Here is a 20,898-nt window from a genome sequence, read left to right as displayed (position 1 = left end):
ATAAGATTTTTTTCTGTTAGTTTTCTTCCATGTCCTTATTGAACATATTCCCTTTAACTCCTAATTCTGGAAGCTGGAGACTTTTGGAAGAATAAGCTGAGGCCCTGAAGAATGGATAAGTTGAAAGCTATAGAATCTTGGTCCTTTTGCATCTTGAGAACAATCTGTGTTTAAAACTAAATGTGGGGCATCTGGGTGGCTCAGTGGGGCGCCTGGGTGGCTCAGGCTCAGGTCATGATCCTAGGGTCCTGGGATCAAGTCCCACCTGGGGCTCTCTGCTCAGTATGGAGCCTGCTTCCTTCCTCTCTCTCTGCCTGCCTCTCTGCCTACTTGTGATCTTTGTCAAATAAATAAATAAAATCTTAAAAAAAACAAAAACAAAACCTAAATGTGAGAAGTTAAAAAAAAAGATACTTCTTAGGTAACTTTTTTTTTTTTAAGTTCCTGCATCTGTTTTGAACTCTTTTTTATTTGTTAGTGTTGTTGTCACATTAACTTGAGATATTGTGGTGCCTGGCTGCCTAAGTCCATAGAGCATGTAACTTACGATCTCAGGGTTGTGAGTTCAAGCCCTGTGTTGGATGTAGAGCTTACTTAAAAATTTAACAACAAAATTAAATTGAGACTTTTAGATAATTTCTTGGGTGTCATCCCCCTTGCCCCTTGTTAGAGTTTGTTCATCTCTTTCCAGTGTTTGTGTGTGTCTTTCTGGGTGGACTGGAGCAGGGACTAAATTGGATTTCTTATTCCTAAATTTCAGCACAATGAGATACTGATAGTACTCACTAATGAATTGTTGAATGATTTAACGTGAAATAAAAAAACAAATGCTGCCACCCCAGAGGAGAAGAGGGAAGGTTTGGGAATGGGACACAAAAGTCAGATTAATCCTTCTTCTAATTTCTTGTGGTATGGATGTAATGTAGGAATGTAGGTGAGAGGTTTGCTGGGTTGAGGTCTGGAGTCATGGCCAAGAAAGATTCTTTTTTTTTTTTTTTTTTTTTTAAAGATTTTATTTATTTATTTGTCAGAGAGAGAGAGAGGGAGAGAGAGCAAGCACAGGCAGACAGAATGGCAGGCAGAGGGAGAAGCAGGCTCCCCGATGAGCAAGGAGCCCGACGCGGGACTCGATCCCAGGACGCTGGGATCATGACCTGAGCCGAAGGCAGCTGCTTAACCAACTGAGCCACCCAGGCGTCCCTTTTTTTTTTTTTTTTTTTTCCCAAGAAAGATTCTTGAGATGTCCTTGGTGCAAAATGGTGTTTTTTTTAAAGAATGGGGACAGGATCCATGGACAGGAAGAGCTGCTGCACTAGGGTTGTAAGGGGTGGCTGATTATATACTTGGGAGTTGGGGGAGGCAAGGAAAAAGGAAGATGTCCAAGATGACTTTCCTATGCTCCTAGAGGCCTTGCTAATTTCAAGCTATGGTGGTTTTTTCTTCCAGTAAAGGGTTAACATTAAGATAGCTGGGAGCTTCCTGGAAGAATGTCAGACTTAACTCCACCCAGGAGTGGGGGTGAGGGGAGAGGTTGCGGGGTGTTAGCTTATGCTTTGTCTTCAGCTAGCCTTCTGCTCCCTCATTAATACCAGAGTGAAACTTCAAACAAGTGGGTCAGAGTTAGAATGAAACAGGCTTTAGTTTAGTTCATGGTAAGGAAAACCTTCTGACAATTCAGTCTTAAGAGGAATTCTTTCTTTCTTTCTTTCTTTCTTTCTTTCTTTCTTTCTTTCTTTCTTTCCTTTGCTTTGAACTCTTGAGGATGATCTGCTCATCTTCACTCAATTACTGCCTTCCACACTCCTATATTTTAATGGAAGGTCTCCTAGAGTACATGGGGAGAATTCGTGTGGTGAAAGAATTAATTCAGAAATCAAGCAGACCTGAGCTTTTGTTCTGGGGCTTGTCACTTAGCACCTGAACCCTAGCCAAATTACTTTAAGCATAATTTCCTCATTTGTGATAATAGAATTATTAGCAGCTAATAACTTCTTTATACTCCTTACTTTGCACCAGTCCTTTGCCCCTTAAATGGATTATCTCATTTAATCCTCATACCCATTGCAGGGGATAGATACTGTTATCACCACTCTAACCCCTTTTAAGGAGAGGAGAGAATTCAGAGCTGTTAAGTAATTTACCCAAATTCATTCAGTTAGTATGGGGTGGATCTGGGGATTCAAGGCCAAGCATTTAGTCCTATTACATTATATACATAGTCGCTATAAAAGTGAGCTGTCGCCGTGCATAAAGTCTGACAAATAGTGGGAGCTCAGTGAGTGTTCATTGCCACTCTGCCTTTCTTCTTGTTTGGCATCACTTTTTATTTTTTATTTATTTTTTATTTATTTTTTTTATTTTTAAGTAATCCCTACACCCAGCTTGGGGCTGGAATTTACAATCCCAAGATCAAGAGTTGCATGCTCTACTGACTGTGCCAGCTAGGCAGCTCTGGCATTACTTTTTCATATAATCTGGGGGCCAAACTATAAATCTGTATATTACTTATGCATGAAGTCAGAGATAAAAAGATAGATAATTTGAGGTGGTATTTGTCAGTCAAGCCAAAATTAAAACTTTTTAAAAAAGATTATTTATTTATTTATTTGACTGAATGAGAGAGGGAACACAAGCGAGGGGACCTGGAGAGGGAGAAGCAGGCTCCCCTGCCGAGCAGGGGGGCTTGATCCCATGTTGCTGGGATCATGACCTAAGTTGAAGGCAGATACTTAATGATTGAGCTACCCAGGTGCGCCCAAAATGAAAACTTACACTGATTGGATTTACTTATCAGATTTGATACCTCATTTTCCTGGAGAGTGTTAGGTAAAGTCAGCCAGACCTCTGATTCTCCCATTCCTAGGGTCCTTATACTGGAAACACTCTTAACATAATAGCTTTTCAGTTTCTTAGAATGTTTCAGTTCCTTAGTATTCAACTGTCAACCATTCCTGCCTTCATTTGAAGTGTGTGTTCCCTGGTATCAGCCCTTCCAAATTGGTTGTTTAATGGGTAGCTCAGCTTTCAAATTAAATGGTTCTTTTTCCTTCTTACAGAAAATTTCCATTGTGAAAATCTTTAAATTTATGAAACTTTATTTATTTATATATATATATTTAAAAGATTTTATTCATTTGAGAGGGAGAGAGAGCACAAGCAGGGGGAGCAACAGGCAGAGGGAGAAGCAGGCTCCCTGATGAGCAAAGAGCCTGACATGGGACTTGGTCCTAGGACCCTGGGATCATGACCTGAGCTGAAAGCGGACACTTAACTAACTGAGCCACCCAGGTGTCCCTGTGAAACCGTTTAAAAGGAAAGAACAGGGGCACCTGGCTGACTCAGTTGGTAGAGCATGTGACTCTTGATCTCAGGGTTGTGATTTCAAGTCCCATGTTGAATGTAGAGATCACTTAAAAAAATTAATAAAGGAAAAGAACAATCACCTACCACCTGTTTTTTCCTACCAGCCTTTTTAAAAAAAGATTTTATTTATTAGAGAGAGAGAGAGGGAGAGAGAGAAAGAGTGCTGAGTGGGGGGAGGGACAGAGGGATGGAGAATCTTAAGTGGGCTCCACCAGTGCTTAGCCTGATGTGGGGCTGGCTCTCATGACCCTGAAGTCATGACCTCAGCCAAAATCAAGAGTCTAGTGCTTAACTGACTGAGTCACCCAGGTGCACCTAAACACACATGAGTTTTAAAGATTTATTTAATTTATTTTAGATAGAGAGTATGTGCATAAGCAGGGGGAGGGGCGCAGAGAGGGGGAGCCCAACATGGGGCTTGATCCCAGCATCCTGTGATCATGACCTGAGCTGAAACCAAGAGCTGAATGCTTAATTGACTGAGCTACTCAGGTGTCCCAAACATACATGAGATGTATATATGTATGTATTTACTTACTTATTAAAGATTTTATTTATTCATTTGACAGAGCACACAAGCAGGGGGAGCTGCAGGCAGAGGGAGAAGCAGACCTCCTGCTGAGCAGGGAACCTGACATGGGGCTCAGTCCCAGGTCCCTGGGATCATGACCTGAGCCCAAGGCAGATGCCTAACGGACTGAGCCACCCAGGCGCCCCCATACATGAGTTTTAATGTGAGCTTTAATGAGTTTTAATGTGAGTTTTAAAGTGATATAATTTGGGATCCTGCCTTTTCATGTAATGTACTGCAAACAAATTCTTTCTAAAATGTAGGGGCGCCTGTCAGTCCATTGCAAAGATTGTTTCTGGTGTGAGGCAGATGTTGCCTCGGTAGTGCTCTGATGTTGCTTGGGCAGTATAAACTTTTTTTTTTTTTTAAGATTTTATTTATTTATTTGACAGAGATCACAAGTAGGCAGAGAGGCAGACAGAGAGAGAGGGGGAAGCAGGCTCCTCACTGAGCAGAGAGCCCGATGTGGGGCTCGATCCCAGGACCCTGAGATCATAACCTGAGCCGAAGGCAGAGGCTTTAACCCACTGAGCCACCCAGGCGCCCCCAGTATAAACTTTTGAAACCCAAAGTTTAGCGGTGGAAAATGCAGTTTGAGGTCGCCTGCTCTGTGAATGTGGCCTGCTTAAGTGCCCCAAGAGCTCAGAGTGCTACATTTCCATTAGAACCACCTCTGGTGCCTAAAGATAAATTTTATTCATATAGAAAATGACCACCTGTCCCAGGATCCAAAGAATTGATAAAGAATTACTTAGGAAAATATAAATTGTCAGAATGAATTCAAGAAGAGGCAGAAAATATAAATAGAACAAAGAAAGTATAGTTCCTCCTTGTCTAGCCTTCCAAATAGGGCCAGAAATCAGTATCTCAGCTTTTGTTTACTTCTTTTGTATTAAAATTCAAAGGAGTTGCAACTTGTAGTTATTCTTCTGTTTACTGTCTGCAATTTTGTCTTCCTTCAGTGGACTAGAGTCTTCATGAGGACAGGAACTGTGTCTCTTTTGGTCTTGACCGTTTTTTTCTAGTCTCTCAGCAGATACTTGTTGAATGCATTAGCAAATGATTGTATTTAACCTGGAAAGCAGTTGGTTTTTTTTTTTTTTTTGAGTTCTGAGGTGTTTCCCTTTAAGTGAGTCCTTGGTCAGCATTGTTGAGTGCAGGTCTCCTCAGGATTTCTGGAACTACAGGACACCACATAATAGAGAAGGAGGAGACAGTGGAGGGCACATCTGTGTTAGGATGAGAGCAGGCTTGGAAGTAGCCACTGGCAGGGTTTCCTGGAGCTTTTTGTTTTGAATAATTCCTGTTTGTCTTTTATGTGTAGTGACTGATGCTACACTCTGGGCAGACTTTGCCTAAGTTTCATAAATATTTAATTGGCTTTTTCAGGAGAATAAAGGCAGCCCCGCTGATGACTGAAAATGACAAAGCATCCACCTAACAGACGAGGAATCAGCTTTGAAGTGGGAGCCCAGTTGGAAGCCCGGGACCGATTAAAAAACTGGTACTTTTATATTTTTCTGTTAATTAAATTCCTTCAGTAAAGGATTTTTGCGAGCATTGATAAAGAGGGGTAGCCTGTGCTTTTCTGTAGTGTTTTCCTGCTCCCTGACCCTTGGAAGGTAGGAGACTTAAGCCTAGAGATGTGGAAATGTCCTTTCTTTTTGGTGCTGGGATCCGTCTGTCATGGAGACCATTCCGTGTCTACTTGTTAATACTTGTTTCCCCTTTCTGCCCGTTCGGAGAAGGAGTGATGGGAAAAAGAAGCATGGATGGCTACAAGGCAGGGAAGAGTTAAAAGTGGCACTCTCTTGCTCTTGAGTGGCTCCCGGTCTGGAAGAAGAGAGAATAGATCAGGGATGGAAGCATGAAGGAAAGGGGTTAGATTGGAATAGTTTGTGTGTTGTGAACAACTCCTCCTGTTTTCTGGGAGTGTGTTGTGGTTGAAATTTAGTCATCACTCTGTATGGTGATTAAATGTAGAAGGCCGAGGGCTTGTAGTCCCGACTTGTCAGTGACTTGTAACCTCTGGGTGGTAATTCCCACTTTGAGGATCAGCTTCATCTGTAAATGTGTGGATAGTAGTAATATCAACCTCAGAGTTTTTCTGAGAATCACGGAATAGAATATGTGGAGAAAGACCTTCCTTACCAACTGTTGGTAATGATGGTTGTTGAGAACGTCCTACAATTTGGTCATTTGTTAATGTTTAAGGTAAAGGTGGGGGTTTCAGAATTCAAGCATTTCTGAGTGTAGTCCTTTTGGGGAGTTTTCTGAAAATAGACTGACCAGTTCCTGGGGTGTAGGAAGAGAAGAGAGGGGAAAAGAGAAGCAGGGAAATGTTGGCTGGGCAGAAAATGTCTGCTGCCTTTTGGGGATAGAAGATTTGATAAATGAATTGTGGACCTTTTGAATACCTTGTTGTTTTAGGCTGTTTGTATTATCTGTGATTATTTCCCTTTTTTGTTTTCTCTCAGCTCTTTTTAAGGCAGCTTAATTAAGGGAAGAATTCTTTTCAAATGTGGAAAAAAATTAAAATTTAGAAAAAGTAAAGAAGTACAGCTAGCCATAAAATAATCTGTATAGTTATCTCTCAGAATAAATATTAGTGAATATTAATAAAACAAATTAGTATGTAAAATTTAATAAAAAGATTTATTAATAAATTAATAAATGTCACTCAGAATAAATGACATTTTTGTTTTATTATATTTATGTTAAAAAATTAAGGCTATAAAACATTTCTGATTTAATGCAAGTGTCTTTTATACCTTACCGATTCAATTCCCCTTCTGTGTTCCATAGAGGCAACCAGCATCCCGAAGTTGGTTGTATCCTTTCTGTCCATGTTTTTACATTTTAACTATATATATGTATTCATAAGTAATAGTTAGAATCACTTTATTTAAAATCGGTTCATTTAAAAATGAATGTTTTATTATATTGTTTGTTTCTTTAGCTTGTGTTTGTGTGATTCATGCGTACTGATATATAAGATACTCCTCCTAACTTCTGTATAGAGTTCTGTTGTATGAATATACCAGATTAAAAAAAAGGAATATATCATATTTCGTTTATCTAGTCTCCTACTGATAGACATTTAGATTCCAGTTTTTCACTTTGTTTATTTTTAAAGTAAGCTCTAGGCCCAGTGTAGGGTTTGAACTAATAACCTGGAGGTTAAGAGTCCCATGCTCTCTACTGAGCCAGCCAGGCTCGCCTCCAGTTTTTCCACTTTAAACTTAATGTTGCTGGGGCGCTTGGTTAGCTCAGTCAGAAGAGTGTGCCACTCTTGATCTTAGGGTCATGAGTTCAAGCCCCATGTTAGTGTAAAGATTACTAAAAAGAATAATAAATTTAAAAAATAAACAACACACTGTTATTGTGAACATCTCTGTAAATGACTTTTTTGTGTATCCTTTTGCAAGAATACTTCTTGGGCAGTGGCTTTCAAACCTTTTTTATGGCAATTTATAGTAAGAAATATATTTTAAATCCAGTGTAATACCCACCCATATACACATAATAATTTAACCGGAGCAAAAACTTAGAGACAGTTCTTAACCCTAGACATGCATTATATTCTGATTTTTCCCTCTATGTTGTATGTATGTTTCCTGAACATATGCACAAGTGCTGGTCTAGATTCATTAATTTTATTTTAGAATCCAATGGGTCATGAACTGCTTTTTGATAAGCCCTACTCCAGTGAATTTGTTGAGTAATATGATATACACATTTTCAGTTTTACTGGAAATTGCCAAGTTTATTTCCAAAATGCTTCTATTAAATTACACCCCCAGAGTAGTGCATTAAACTTCCTGTTTTTCCACGTCCTTATCAATCCTTGCTTTTTAAAGACTTTCTGGTTTTGCTAATCTGTTGGTTATGAAACTTTGTTTTATTTTATGTTGCTCGTACTTCTGGTGAGGTTGAGCATTTTCTAATATGTGTGTTCTGTGACTTGTTCTTGGCTATTTTCCTATTTGATTATCTGTTCTCAATGATTTATTAGTGTTCTTCTAATACGTTATGGATTCCAATTCTTTGTCAGTTTGTGTTGCGGAAATCTTCCAGTCTGTAACTTGTCTTTTCAGCTTGTTTGTTTCTTTTCTTTTCTTTTTTTTTTTTTAAATTTAAAAAAAGTTTTTATTATTTATTTATTTGAGAGAAAGAGAGAGGACAAGCAGGGGGAGCAGCAGGCAGAGGGAGGGAGAAGCAGGCTCCCTGGTGTGGGGCTCGATCCCATCATGACCTGAGCTGAAGGCATACACTTAACTGACTGAGCCACCCAGGTGCCCCCTTTCAGCTTGTTTCTGGTATCTTTTGTGGCATATAATACTCTCCTAAATTCTTCTAAAAGTTTTAAAGTTTTGCTTTTCACATTTTGATCTTTATTTACCTAGAATTGATCCTATGTATGGGATGAACTTGGTCTAATTTTTTTTATTCACAATTTAAATAATCAGGTGCCCCATCATCGTTTGTAGGGCAGTCCATTCTTTCCCCACTGATCTGCAGTACCACTTCTATATACCAAGTGCCATAACATGGCACTCTCTCTTCTTAGCTCCTTACTCTGCTCTATTAATTTATATTTACTCTGGTGCTAATAGCAACACATCTAATTTACATTGCTTTAAAGTAAGTCTTGATAGCTGTTAAGACAGATTTTGCCCCTGTATGCTTTATTTGCTGTATTCTTAAACCTTTTCTCTTTTTCTCTTTTTTTTTTTTTGAAAAAACTGAAGCATAATTGACATTCAGTGCTATATTAGTTTCAGGTATAGATCTTTACTTTTAATGTGAATTTTAATTTTAATTTTATTTTTAAAATGATTTCTTTATTATTTATTTAAATTATTTATTCTAGAGAAAAAGAGAATGTGCATGTGCGAGAGGGTGTGAACGGGGGGAGGGGCAACAGGAGAGGGGGAGAGAATCCTTAAGCAGATTTCCTGCTGAGCAAGGAGCCTGACACCGGGCTAGGACTCTGAAATCATGACCTGAGTGGAGATCAAGAGTTGGATACTTAACCGACCGAGGCACCCAGGTGCCCTGAAAATATTATGTTTTTGTATTTATTCACATTTTCCTTTATAAACATAAGTAATGTTTTATAACTTTCATAAAGCTTTTGCATGTTATCTATTAGACTTATTCCTAAGTACCTTCTGGTGTTTGTTGCTTCTGTGAATGGATCTTTTTTCTTTTATTGCAGAGTATGCACATGCATGCGTGAGTAGGGGAGAGGGGCAGAGGGAGAGGAAGAGAGAGAATCTTAAGCAGGCTTAAGCATGCCCAGCTTAGAGCCCAGGCTTAGTCTCAGACCCTGTGATCACAACTCTGAGATCATGACCTGAGCTGAAATTAATAGTCAGATGCCCAACTGATTAAGTTACCCAGGAGCACCTTGTGAATGGATTTTTTTTTAAAAGATTGCCTTTATTTATTTATTTATTTATTTGAGTGAGTGAGCAAGAGAGAGAGAGAGAGGAGAGCATATGTGAGTGGGAGGAGGACAGAGACAGAGAATCTCAAGCAGACTCTGTGCTGAGCATGGTGCCCCATATGGGGCTTGATTCCATGACCCTGAGATCATGATGTGAGCTGAAACCAAGAGTGGGATGCCCAACCTACTGAGTCACCAGGTATCCCTGGATCTTTTTGTATTACATTTTCACTTTGGTTATTGGAGACTCAATGCTATTGAATCTTGTCGTTGACCAAAGTCAGTGTGTGAACTTTACCGAGAACATAGTTAAACTGACTGACCCACCCAGGTGTCCTACTGAGATCATAGTTTAAAAGTAACTGCTAAAGGGGTGCCTGGGTGGTTCAGTGGGTTAAGCCTCTGCCTTCAGCTCAGGTCATGATCTCAGGTCCTGGGATCAAGCCCCGTATCGGGCTCTCTGCCCAGCAGGGATTCTGCTTCCCCATCTCTCTCTGCCTGCCTCTCTGCCTGATTGCGATTTCTCTCTCTCTCTCTCTCTCTGTCAAATAAATAAATAAAATCTTTAAAAAAAAAAAAGGTAACTGCTAAAAAAAGATGACATTTATGAGATTGTTGGAAATTTGAACATTGATTAATGATATTAATACTGGGTTCTTTGTTCTTTCAGTACACCTCTATTAGTCCTTGAGTATTTTCTTTTTTTCTGGCACTACTTAGAAGGCCCACATTTATTTTGCCCCTGTCATTCTCTAGACCCTGGAGTCAGCCATTTCTCTAAGGAGGCCTAATTCCTTTTAGGTGGAAGTAGTGTTTAGAAATAACTCTGGGCACTGGTTTTATTGCTGCTAGAATGTTACTGCTTTTAGTCCTTTTCAGTGGATAGAACTAGGAAATAAAATTTTTGAGAAGTTGTGAGTTCATTTTGGTATTTCCAACTTAAATTTAATATTTTGTAATTTATATTTTTATTTTTGTCTTTTATTTTGAAAAATTTTTTTCTAAAATTTAATTTTTTGTTGTTGTTTTTGTTCAATTTTATTTATTTACCTCACAGAGAGAGAGAGAGAGATCACAAGTAGGCAGAGAGGCAGGCAGAGAGGAAGGGGAAAGCAGGCTCCCTGCCGAGCAGAGAGCCCGATGTGGGGCTTGATCCCAGGACCCTGAGACCATGACCTGAGCCAAAGGAAGAGGCCCAACCCACTGAGCCACCCAGGCGCCCCTAAAATTTAATTTTTAATCAGTTAATCAATTAATTGATTTTAGAGGGGGGAGGAAAGAGAATCTTAAGCAGGCTCCATGACCCTGAGATCATTAGCTGAGCTGAAACCAAGAGTTGGGCGCTTAACTGACTACTGAGCCACCCAGGCACCACTGTGAGTTCCTTTTTAATACTCTTGCAGTATAATTTTCTATGTTTGAAGTTATTTTTAAATATATATACAGTAAAATTTCCCCTTTTCTGGCATACATGTGTATGACAGAGAGAGACATAATGAGAAAGGGAACACAAGCAAGGGGAGTGGGTGAGGGAGAGGGTGAGCTTTCCCACCGTGCATGGAACTCAATGTGGGGCTTGAGCCCAGGACCTTGGGATCATGTATGACCGAAGGCAGACGCTCAACAACTGAGCCACCCAGGCGCCCCAACACATGTATAGGTCTTATAAGTATCACAACTTACAAGATAAGGAGAACACCTAAAGAATTTGCTTATGCTATACCCTTGTTGGTCTATAATTATTTGATTTGATTTTTAAAAATTTTTTTAAAGATTTTATTTGTTAATTTATTTTATTTATTTTTTGAGAGAGAGAGAGCACATGAGTGCATGCCATAAGTGGGGGACAGAGGGAGAGGGGAGAGAGAGAATCCTAAGCAGGCTCAGGCTCATTGCGGAGCTTGGTGCGGGTCTTAGTCTCAAGACCCTGAGATCATGACCAAGCTGAAGTCGAGTTGTATGCCCAGCTGACTGAGCTACCCAGGCCCTCCGAAGATTTTTTTAAAAAGATATTTATTTATTTATTTGACAGAGACAGATCACAGTAGGCAGAGAGGCAAGCAGAGAGATAGGAGGAAGCAGGCTCCCTGCTGAGCAGAGAGCCCGATGCAGGGCTCGATCCCAGGACCCTGAGATCATAACCTGAGCTGAAGGCAGAGGCTCTAACCCACTGAGCCACCCAGGCGTGTGCCCCCCAAGATTTTATTTTTATGTTATCTCTACATTCATTGTGGGGCTGAAACTCACAACCCTGAGATCAAGAGTCACCTGCTCCACTAACTGAGCCATCCAGGTGCTCCTGATTATTTTTTATTTATCTGTCTTTCCTTCTAGAATGCTAGCTCAGTTGAGGGCTAGTACGGTAGATTGGGTTCTCTGAGAAGCAGTGTAATTGATTGATTTGGAAACCTCCTGTAAAGGGAAATGGGGAATGAGGGGAAGAGGCTGGGAAGAGTCTTAACCCCTGGCAGGGAGAGAAAAGGAAGATAGGATGTCTTCCATCTACCAGTAAGTTTTGGCAAAGGAGATAGGGATTTCTCAAGCCATTGTTGCTATCAAAAGAGTCTTGTCTCCCAGGTAGAGTCTTATCTTAGTATACCTGCTCACTCAATCCTTGGCTGGAAACAATGCTAGGGAAGTGTGGAGATGGCTTAGAGGTCAGGATGGGTTTAGAGCCTTTGCGGCTGGGGTCAGTTATTATCTACTTGGTAAGGATGTAGTGGGTGCATTTCCAAGGCAGCCGTGGATGTGCTATCAATTTTGTTTGCTGATATATCTCTAGTGCCTGAAAATTGCACCTGGCATATAATAGGTAATCAATAAAGTATTTGTGGACCAAGTTCCAAATGATTGTAGGAAACATTTTTCTGGGTGTTCTGATTGCTTACATCTTAAGCCTGAGAGAAATTTTTTTTTAATATTGCAGAATTAGATAGCAATTATGTGCAGGCCTGACAGCGCCAGGTTCCCTATATACAGCTATTCCATTAAATTTTCTCAGCAAGCTATGTTGTTTATTATTTTGATTTTATAAATGAGGGAAGAAACAAAGGCTCACAGAGGTAAAAAATCCCTTGTTCCAAATTTCACAGCTAGTGTGTGGTGCAGCTGGAATTAAACCCCTGTTTATCTGACTCCAAAGACTGGCTATGCCTCCCAGGTGATTCCTTTCCCTAGTGATGTTTTTCTGAGTGCTCTTCCATATTTTCTGGATTTACTTCTAGGTTGCAAAAAAAAAAAAAAAAAAGTCATGAAAAGGGTTAAATTATTTTTCAAAACCCATGTGACAATAGACGTGTATGAAGATACAAATGTGACCCAGAGTGGGTGAGTGGGTCTTTCTGGATTAATGCTTCGACATTTTTAATAGGTCTATATCTTTGATTTATTTTGTCTGTGATGCTTATACAGAGGCCTGGTTTCTCTCTTCCCTTGTCTACTACATATATACTTACGTTAAACCACAGTAGCAATGGTAACTAACATTTATCAGAGATTTGCTATGTGTGAGGTACAATGCTTAACTGCCTTAATTGCTTTACATGAGGTATCTCATTTAAGCCCCCAAAGCAAACCCATTTGGAACTGAAGAATCTGAGATTAACTTGGTTTGTTAGAAAACAGTTTTATGTATACCTGATCAGAATGCATTTGTAAATTATCCAAACCAGCTTTTCCTTCCTAAATTCTAGGGTCCCTAAGAAATCACAGGATTAGGATTTTTATTATTTAGAGAGGGGAGTTTGTAAAATACAGATTTAGATTTTCCATGGAAGTTGTTAGTTCTAAAAACAGTTTATCTCACCAAACAGGGTATGGATTATTGATAAGAATGCATGTTCTAATTTTGCACCTACCACTTTGGGGGACAATTTCCAGATATCCATTTCCTACTCTGTAGATGGTGTAATCTTGCCTGCCCACTTTACCTCTAGGTTATGCAGATGAACTGAGTAGCATGTGAGAGGCTGTAGTCTCCTAGCAATCATGTTTGGTGGCTAGAACAGAAACTGCTAGTTCTGCCTCCCTCTGCCTTGTTCCCTTCATTTGTCAGGAGCACACCATCTGCCTCAAACAGTAGGCCTGGCCTTCTCTCATCTTGCCCAGAACACGGTGCAAAATTCCTTCTGTCTGTTGCTTTCCTGACTCCGTGGCACATTTCCACCGCTTTGTTTCCATATAAGTTGATCATAGTCTCCTTCTACTTTTTGTACAAAAGATTTTTTTTTAAAGATTTTATTTATTTATTTGACAGAGATCACAAGTAGGTAGAGAGGCAGGCAGAGAGAGAGAGAGAGAGGAGGAAGCAGGCTCCCTGCCTAGCAGAGAGCCCGATGCGGGATTTGATCCCAGGACCCTGAGACCATGACCTGAGCTGAAGGCAGAGGCTTAACCCACTGAGCGACCCAGGCGCCTTACTTTTTGTATAAAAGATTTTAAAATCTGAGTTGTGTAATGTCCTTAGTTAGCTCTCCTCTTAAATTTTCTTTCTTTCTTTTTTTTTTTTAGTATTATTTGCATTGATCAAGTCTCGGTTCCTGGTTGTTACCTCTTGCACGTCTTCTTCTTCTTCCTTTTTTTAATTAACGTATATTATTTGCCCCAGGGGTACAGGTCACCATACATTTCACAGCATTCACCATAGCCCATACCATCCCTAGTGTCCATAAGCCAGTCACCCTATTCCTACCCCCCCCCCCCCCCGCAACCCCCAGTTTGTTTTGTGAGATTAAGAGTTTCTTATGGTTTGTCTCCCTCCTGATCCCATCTTGTTTCATTTTCGCCTTCCCTACCCCCCCACAACCCCCTGCCCTGCCTCTCAAATTCATCATATCAGAGAGATCATATGATAATTGATCAATCAGTTCATCTGATTGACTTATTTCATTCAGCATAATACCCTCTAGTTCCATTCACATTGTTGCAAATGGCAAGATTTCATTTCTTTTGATGGCTGTATAGTATTTCATTGTATATATATACCACATCTTCTTTATCCATTCATCTGTGGATGGACATGTAGATTCTTTCCATAGTTAGGCTGTTGTGGACATTGCTGCTATAAACATTTGGATGCACATGCCCCTTTGGATCACTACATTTGTATCTTTAGGGTAAATACTCTGTAGTGTGATTGCTGGGCCCTGGGGTAGGTCTATTTTCAACTTTTTGAGGAACTTCCATACTCTTTTCCAGAGTGGCTGCACCAGCTTGCATTCCCACTGACAGTGTAGGAGGGTTCCCCTTTCTCCGCATCCTTGTCAACATTTGTCATTTCCTGACTTGTTAATTTTAGCCATTCTGACTGGCGTGAGGCGGTATCTCATTGTGGTTTTGATTCGTACTTCCCTGATGCCGAGTGATGTGGAGCACTTTTTCATGTGTCAGTTGTCCATCTGGATGTCTTCTTTGCAGAAATGTCTGTTTATATCTTCTGCCCGTTTCTTGATTGGATTATTTGTTCTTTGGATGTTGAGTTTGATAAGTTCTTTATAGATTTTGGATACTAGCCCTTTATCTGATATGTCGTTTGCGAATATCTTCTCCCATTCTGTCAGTTGTCTTTTGTTTTTTTTGACTGTTTCCTTTGCTCTGCGAAAGCTTTTGATCTTGGTGACGTTCCAAAAGTTCTTTTTTTTTTTTTTTTTTTTTTTTTTAAAGAGAGAGGTCACAAATAGGCAGAGAGAGAGGAGGAAGCAGGCTCCCTGATGAGCAGAGAGCCCGATGCGGGGCTCGATCCCAGGACCCCGGGACCATGACCTTGAGCTGAAGGCAGAGGCTTTAACCCACTGAGCCACCCAGGCGCCCCCCAAAAGTTCATTTTTGTTCCCTTGCTTTTGGCGATGTTTCTAGGAAGAAGGTGCTGTGGCTGAGCTTACCTCTTCACTTCTTGTACCATTCTTCCCCCCTACCCCCTTTTTAATTTTACTTTTATTAAAGTAATTTTTCACTGGGTCATCTGACTGACTCCGTCAGTGGAATATGTGACTTTTGATCTTGGGGTTGTGAGTTAGAGCCGCATGTTGCATGTACAGCCTAATTAAAAATAAAAATCTTATGGGGTACCTGGGTGGCTCATTTGTTAAGCTTCTGCTTTTGGCTCAGGTCATGGTCCCAGGGTCCTGGGATTGAGCTCTGCATCGGGCTCTCTGCTTGGCGGGAAGCCTGCTTCTCCCTCTCCCACTCCTTCTGTTAGTGTTCCCTCTCTTACTGTGTCTCTCTCTGTCAAATAAATAAATAAAATATTAAAAAGAACTTACAAAAAAATGAAAATAATTTTTCATTTCTGAGCTTTTCACATACATGTTTTGAGTGCTGGGAGTCAGACACTAAGCTACAGACTGTGGAATGAAGGAAGAATCACATAGGCCCCTCTAGGTTAGAGGCCACTCAGGTGTTTGGCTCTGGCTTTTAGCATTGCTGACCAATGATGTTAATCATATATGCTCATGGTTATGTCTTTGCTAATAGCTCACATTTATTTATTTATTTATTTAAAAGCTTTTATTTATTTGTCAGAGAGAGAGAGAGAGAGAGAGAGGGAGAGAAAGTACAGCAGGGGGAGCAGCAGGCAGAGGGAGAAAAAGGCTTCCCACTGAGCAAGGAGCCTGATGTGGGACTCGATCCCAGGACCCTGGGATCACAACCTAAGCTGAAGGCAGATGCTTAACTGGCTGAGCCACCCAGGTGTCCCAATAGCTCACACTTATTGGGGGATTTTTTCTTTGCCAGGCACAAGTCTAAAAGCTTTACATGTTATACCCTATGTAATTCTCATAACACTAGGAGTTGTGGGTATTTTTATTATTCCCATTTTATACATGAGGAAACAGACGCAGAGTGGTTAACTAAGTTGCCCAACCTTGCACAACTAGATGAATTTGGAACTGGAATCAAGGTAGTCTGGCTTGTGAGCATGACAGGGCATAACTTTGATCCCCATGCTGTGTCTTGTACCTAGGGTAGAAAGTGAAGTTTTTGAAATTAATTATATCATAAAGTGATACTTAACTCTATACAGAGTTCATGTATAACCCCCGGAGGGAGAACAGTTAATTTCGTGTGTGGGAATTTTAGATGTCTTCCCACAGGTGTCTTATGCTAAGGCATTCATTCAGTGCTAGATGCTGGAGATAGAGTGGTAATTCAGACTGATATGTAGTCCCTGATTTTTAGGAGCTGACATTTGGTGGAGGTAGATGGACCATAAACAAGCAGACCCATACCTATAAGGTTAGGTGGTGATAAATGCTAGGAGGAGGAATAAGTACTAAAAAGTGGACAAGAGTGTGACATGGTGTGTGTATGTGGGGTGTTTTTTCATAAAGAAGGTATTCAGGGAAGATCTATCTCTTAAGGAGACATTTGAATAGTGATCCGAGGAGCGCCTGGGTGGCTCAGTGGGTTAAAGCCACTGCTTTCGGCTCAGGTCATGATCCCAGGGTCCTGGGATCGCGCCCCGCATCGGGCTCTCTGCTCAGCGGGAGGCCTGCTTCTCTTCCTCTCTCTCTCTCTCTGCCTGCCTCTCTGCCTACTTGCGATCTCTGTCAAATAAATAAATAAAATCTTAAAAAAAAAAAAAGAATAGTGATCCGAAGTGAGGGAGGGAGTGAGCCAGGTGGATATCCAGGGGAAGAGGGATTTAGACAGAGGCAGCCAAGGCCCAGCATGCTCATGTTCAAGATGGAAAAAGAGGGTAAAGATTAATGGTGTCAGAGGAAGGAGATGAGTCCAGGTATGTCAGCAGGAGCCAGATCTGGTCATACTTAAGGATTTGGAATTTATTCTGAATATAATAGGGAGTCATTGAAAGATTTTAAACAAGGAAATGACATTACCTGGTTTCAGTTATTTAAAGTGGCTGTGGTTGTTTTGTGTAGAATATGCCGTAGGCAGGCATGGAAAGAAAGAGGGAGAATAGTAGTCTTTGGTTCTAGTTTGGATTAAAGGTGATAGTTGCTTGAACAAAAAAAGCAGCAGTGGAGATGATGGGAAGTGGTCAGAGTCTGAGTATTTTTTGAAAGTAGCTGACAGATTTGCAGATGATATTGTAAGAAAAACAGAAGAGTCAAGGGTGACTCCAAGGGTGTTTGGTCTAAGTGCTAGTAGAATTACTACTTGCTGAAATGGGGAAAATCAGTAATTTGGTTTTGGACATGTTAAATACTGCATTCCTTTTAGATAACCAAGTGGAGATTGTTGAACAGATGGTTGAATAACTAAGTGAGTCAGGCACTGAGGTGTGAGCTCTGGGTTAGAGATAGAAATTTGGGAATCGGCAGTGAGTAGTACATGGGATTAAAAAAAAATAGATTTTATTTTTTAGAGCAGTTTTAGGTTTGCAGCAAAATCGAGCAGAAAGCACAGAGAAGACCCATCACTTGGCCCCATACTTTCATAGCTTTCCCATCAACACCCTGCAGGAGAATGGTACGTTTGTTACAGTTTATGGACCTACATTGAACCATCATTATCACCCAAATTCCATAGTTTACGTTAGGGCTTACTTTTGATGTTGCACATTCTTTGGGTTTGGACAAATTTATGATGACACATATCTGCTGCTATGGTATTGTACAGAGAGTTTCACTGCCCTAAAAATCCTCTGTAATTTGCCTCTTCAGTTGTTCTTATCCCCTAACCCCTGGCAATCACTGACCTTTTTGCTGTCTCCATAGGTTTATCTTTTCCATAATGTCATCAGTTGAACATAGATACAGTAGGTAGCCTTCTCAGATTGGGTTTTTTTCCATTTAGTAAGAAGCAATTAAGGATTATTTATGTCCTTTCATGGCTTGATAGTTCATTTCTTTTTAGCATTAAATAATATGTTGTCAGAATGTACCACAGTTTATTTATCCATAAGTTTTCAACTCATTTGGGTAAATACTAAAGAAGGTGGTTGCAGGGTGCCTGGCTGGCTCAGTTGGTAGAACATGCAACTTTTCTTTTTTCTTTCTTTCTTTCTTTTTTTTTTTTTTTTTTTAAAGTAAGCTCCCCATGCACTATAGTGCCCAGTGTGGGGCTTGAACTCATAGCCCTGAGGTTAAGGACCTGAAGTGAGATCGGGAGTCAGACCCTTAACCAACTGAGCCACCCAGGCACCCTGAGCATGCGACTCTTGATCTTAGGATCATTAGTTCAGGCCCCATGTTGGGTGTAGAGCTTACTTTAAAAAAAAAAAAGCATGTGATTGCCAGATCATATGGTATATTTAGTTCTGCAAGAAACTGCCAAACTCTTTGCGAGTGGCTGTACCATTTTGCATTTGTACCACCTGTGAATGAGAGTTACTATTACTCCACATGCTCACCAATATTGGGTGTCCTCAGTGTTTTGGATTTTGGTCATTATAATAGGTAAGTAGTGGTATCTCATTGTTATTTAAATTTGCAATTTCTCTAATGAAATATGTTGAGTATCTTTTCATACGTTTATTTGCCGTCTTTATATATTCCTTGGTGAGGTGTCTGTTAAGGTCTTTTGCCCATCTTTTGTTTGTTTCTTTGTCTTGTTGTTGATGAGTTTTAAGAGTTCCTTGTGTATTTTGGGTAACAGTTCTTTATCAGATGTGCTTTCATGGGACTGGATGAGCTCATCCAGGGCTGTGCTCTGGCCGCTAGCCACATGTAGCTGTTTAAGTAAAATTGAAAATTCATCTCCTGAGTCACACTAGGCACAATTCCAGTATTCAGTAGCCACATGTGGCTAGTGGCTACCAGTTGGAGAGCAGAGATGTAGGAAGTTTTCAATGAGAAGGTTCTGTTAGATAGTGGTAATCTAGGTAGTCAGTATAGATAAAAAGGAGGACTGAGCCCAGGAGCCTTCCTGTAGATGTTAGCAGATGTAGAGGAACCAGCAAAAGAGACTGGGAAGGGGTGACCATTGAGGCAGGAGGAATCCCAAGAGGAGGATGTGTAGAGGCTTAGTGCAAAAAAGCATTTCAAGAAGCAGGGAGTAATAACTTCAGTTTGTGACGCTCCTGGGTCAAGTAAGATGAAGATTCAGTGACTACTGATTCGGTGACATTGAGGTTTTAGATGATCTTGATGAGAGTTGTTTTAGTGGAGCAGTGGGGACAAAATCCTGATTGGTCTGAGTTCAGGAAAAATGGGAGAGAGACTGGTATGGTGTACAAATGGAGGAATTAGCCATTTACAGGAGCAGATAGTTCATTAATTATAAGGGGAAAAGGGAGGCTAGATATACAGATAGAAATGAAGGTTGGCAGGCAGAATTGGTGATGGAGCATGTGTTTTTCTCTTTGTGTATGTATGTGTGTGTTTTCTGTTTTACACTTGAGTTATAGGGGCACCCGGGTGGCTCAGTTAAGCATCTGCCTTAGGCGCAGGTCATGATCCCACATCCTGGGATTGAGATCCACATTGGGCTCCCTGCTCGCCGAGCCTGCTTCTCCCTCTCTGCCTGCTGCTCCCCTTGCTGTGCTCTCTCTCTCTCTGTTAAATAAATAAAATCTTTAAAAAAAAATAAATAAAATTGGGGCGCCTGGGTGGCTCAGTGGGTTAAGCCGCTGCCTTCGGCTCAGGTCATGATCTCAGGGTCCTGGGATCGAGTCCCGCATCGGGCTCTCTGCTCAGCAGGGAGCCTGCTTCCCTTCCTCTCTCTCTGCCTGCCTCTCTGCCTACTTGTGATCTCTGTCTGTCAAATAAATAAATAAAATCTTTAAAAAAAAAAAAAATAAAAAAATAAAAAAATAAATAAAAAAAATAAATAAAATTGAGTTATAATTTACATACTGTACAGTTCTGAGGCTTGCCAAATTCATAGTTAAGCATGTACCACCACAATCAAAATGTAGAGTGCTTTTATCACCCTACGAAATTTTCTTGTATCCTTTTGTAGTCAACTCCTCCTACTGCTTTTGGCTCTTATGACCCATGATTCTGTCCTTGTACATATAGTTTTACTTTTTCCAGGCTGTTATAAAAATGGAATTGTATGGTGTGTAGTCTTTTAAATTTGGCTTCTTACCATATTCACTTATAGTACTTTTGAGATTCATTCACACTTTAGCATGAATCAGTCATTTGTTCCTTTTTTTGTTCCTTTTATCGCTGAGTAGAATTCCATTGTATGGATGTACCACAGTTCATCTGTGTAATTGTTGAAAAATATGAATTGTTTCCAGTTTTTACTAAATATGAGAGAACGTAAGTTCTCATTTGTTTTGCGTAAATACCAAGGAGTGGGATTGCTGGGTCACAGGTTAAGTGTGTTTAACTTGTTGAAAAACTGCCAAACTGTTTTCTAATGTGGCTATTCCAGTTTGCATTTCTACCAGCAATGCATCAGAGTCCCAGTCGCTCTGTGTCTTTGCCAGCACTTGGTAGGATTCCTTTGTTTCCCTCCTTTTTTTATTGTTTTACTAAGTTGATTTGTAGTTTATATACTGTAAATTCACTCTCCTAAAGGATACAGATGAACGATTTGTAGCATATTCACAAAGTTGTACAACTATCACAACTACCTAATTTCAGAATATTTTCATCAC

The 20,898-nt window shown here is 40.3% G+C and overlaps 1 protein-coding gene across 1 annotated transcript in view; it reads left to right on the top strand.

Moving 5' to 3' along the window:
• The window catches only part of LOC111141549 (PHD finger protein 20), a 137,912-nt gene that overhangs the window by 17,247 nt on the left and 99,767 nt on the right, over nt 1–20,898 (top strand). Inside the window, exon 2 of the mRNA XM_022494168.1 lies at nt 5,324–5,438. Coding sequence (XP_022349876.1) covers nt 5,356–5,438 — 83 coding nt within the window. The 5' untranslated portion in view covers nt 5,324–5,355. The remainder of the gene's footprint in view (nt 1–5,323; nt 5,439–20,898) is intronic.

Source organism: Enhydra lutris, unplaced genomic scaffold (genome assembly GCF_002288905.1).
Source record: "Enhydra lutris kenyoni isolate GAN:26980312 unplaced genomic scaffold, ASM228890v2 scaffoldscaffold6, whole genome shotgun sequence".
Taxonomy (NCBI): domain Eukaryota; kingdom Metazoa; phylum Chordata; class Mammalia; order Carnivora; family Mustelidae; genus Enhydra; species Enhydra lutris.
Note: the sequence above shows the minus strand (reverse complement) of the source record. Positions and strands in the feature narration are given on the sequence as shown.